Here is a 2,500-nt window from a genome sequence, read left to right as displayed (position 1 = left end):
GCAATACTGTAGAGAGACACACACACACACACACACACACACACACACACACACACACACACACACACACACACACACACACACACACACACACACATCATAATGGGAACTGAGTGTAGATGAATGGGAAATAAAACGAGTCTGAATGTTTGTAGTATGAGACTGCAACATAATATTGAATAAGGTAAAGGGAGTCTGAATGTACATACAGTTTGTGTGTGTGTGTGTGTGTTTTGTTGCAGATGTTGCAGATGTTGCAGTTGCAAGTGTGTGTCGGTCCGTATCTGCCACCTCACTGCCCGGGTCCGAGTCAGTCAGTGATGGAGACTCGCTGTTGGGCCAAGATACGACGGATGACACTGTCTTCAAGCAGGTGTGTGTGTTAGTGTGTGTGTGTGTGTGTGTGTGTGTGTGTGTGTGTGTGTGTGTGTGTGTGTGTGTGTGTGTGTGTGTGTGTGTTTTCTTGGCTGCATTTATGTTTAATTTAATTAGTGACTGTGTTTTTTCTCTTCTCCTTCCATTAAAGTGTTGCTTTTTCACAGGGAGCTTTCTGTCTCAGTGTTTATGTGACTCTGGCAGTCAAGTGTTATATAACATGTAACCACACACACACACACACACACACACACACACAAGATTTTGGTCCAGATTTTCTTTTGCGAATACCATTCCAAATGCAGATCCCAGATTGGGAATACCGCTCCAGACAGGGATTTGGGAATACTGTTCAGCATTGGTTTACGTAGTGTCCCAGTTAGTTTTATGGAGTTCCGTGTTCCTTGTTGTTCATTCGTTCTGTCTTGTGTGGCACCTCAGTTCTGCGGGAACGTCGTTTTGGTTTCATTCTTTACTGCACTGTATGCAGTCGGGGAATTTGGGAGAAGGATTCTGTATGGGGATTTGGGAATTCTGTTGAACTTTGAGATTTGGGAATAACGTTCTGCATTGGAATTTAGGATTAGCATTCTACATTGGATTTGGGAATACCATTTTTCATTGGGATATGGGAATAGCGTTCTACAATTCGTTTGGGAAATTTTATTGTATATAGGGATTTGGGAAATGGTGTTCTACATTAGGATTTGGGAATACCGAGCCAGATAGTTTACTACAGTCTGATTATTTATATATTTCTCATTGTGTCTATTTCTTTCAGAGCGAAGACACGCTCACCCTCACCAGTGGAATTTCCATGACTGGATCCATTTCTACAGATGACTCCTCCATCACACACACTGCAGGAGAAACTGAGGAAGAGGAGAAGAATGATCGACTGATGGAGGTTTTGGAGCGTTCCTCTGTTCTTCGCTCTACCAGCCGCTCTCTCTCTCCATCACGTAGACACAGTTGGGGACCGAGCAAGAATCAGATCGGAGAGATGAACATGGGCCAGCGCAGGTAATGACGCGTCTATAAAGCACTATATAATCTCTTATAAAGCCTGTATAAACACTTCATACCTCTCACGTAACTCCTAAATCTTATGCACTATGAGGCTCTAAAACAACATACGACCTGTCACTGGTGATGAGTATGTTACAGTTTTAATGCTTATTACACTACATAAGGATGTAATACTATATAATGTGTTAAAAGGCCTGTAGTAGCACCTGAAAGACTAAATGTCCTGTAATAATGTTTACAATATTATATAACTGATAATAAACAATTATAATATGTTAAAGGCTTATAACAAGTGCCTATGTCAACTCTGTGACCTTTAATAAAGCTTATAGGCTATGATGTAGAGTTTATATTTACATGAACCATAATAAAGCTTATAATGCATTATTAGGTCTGCAGTAGTATTTACACCCCCAATAAAGTTTATATCAAAAATGATTAAGCTTATAATATATTATAAGGCCTGAAGTAGCATCTATTACTGTAACTGATCTGTAATAATGCTTTGAATACATCATAAGGGTATAAGCAAAAAAAAAAAGAAAAACGATGCCGGTATTCTGTTTATAAGACAACAATAAAACACTGTAGGGCCTGTAATTATAAACACTCTATGACTTGTAATAATGCCCATAATATCTCTATAAGTCTATAAGTTTGTAAAATAAAAAATAAAAAGACACGTCTTTATAATGCATCGTATTTGTAATGTTCATAAGCCCATATTATACCTTATAATGCATTATAAGGCCCATAGTAGTGTTTATAAACATGATGCAAGCAATAATGGTTATATATAAAAAAATAAAGCTGGTTACTGCAGCTCATTACAGTGCCGCATTACGGTTTTTATTTATTTTTATAACTTTCATTAATTTCATCCACATAAATTTTCTCTCTATCTCTCTCTTTGCCATCCTTCCACCATCCACCCATCCATCCTTCCTTCCTATCCTTCCATCGGTCTGTCTGTACGGCCGTCCTGGCTCAGTGTGCTGCAGGTTGAGGGTGGAGGAAAGCCAGCAGGTCACAGGAGAAGGTACAGACACTACTTTGACATGTTCTGGACTCTGATTGGTCAGAATGTATTGATTAA

The 2,500-nt window shown here is 39.1% G+C and overlaps 1 protein-coding gene across 1 annotated transcript in view; it reads left to right on the top strand.

The window, feature by feature from the left end:
* LOC310737037 (A-kinase anchoring protein 13) overlaps window positions 1-2,500 on the top strand; it is a 68,575-nt gene that overhangs the window by 44,940 nt on the left and 21,135 nt on the right. The window contains 3 exon segments of the mRNA XM_083561170.1: window positions 243-373; window positions 1,157-1,398; window positions 2,396-2,443. Coding sequence (XP_083417296.1) covers window positions 243-373; window positions 1,157-1,398; window positions 2,396-2,443 — 421 coding nt within the window.

The sequence above is a fragment of the Silurus aristotelis genome, assembly GCF_946808225.1.
Source record: "Silurus aristotelis genome assembly, chromosome: 14".
NCBI lineage: Eukaryota > Metazoa > Chordata > Actinopteri > Siluriformes > Siluridae > Silurus > Silurus aristotelis.
Note: the sequence above shows the minus strand (reverse complement) of the source record. Positions and strands in the feature narration are given on the sequence as shown.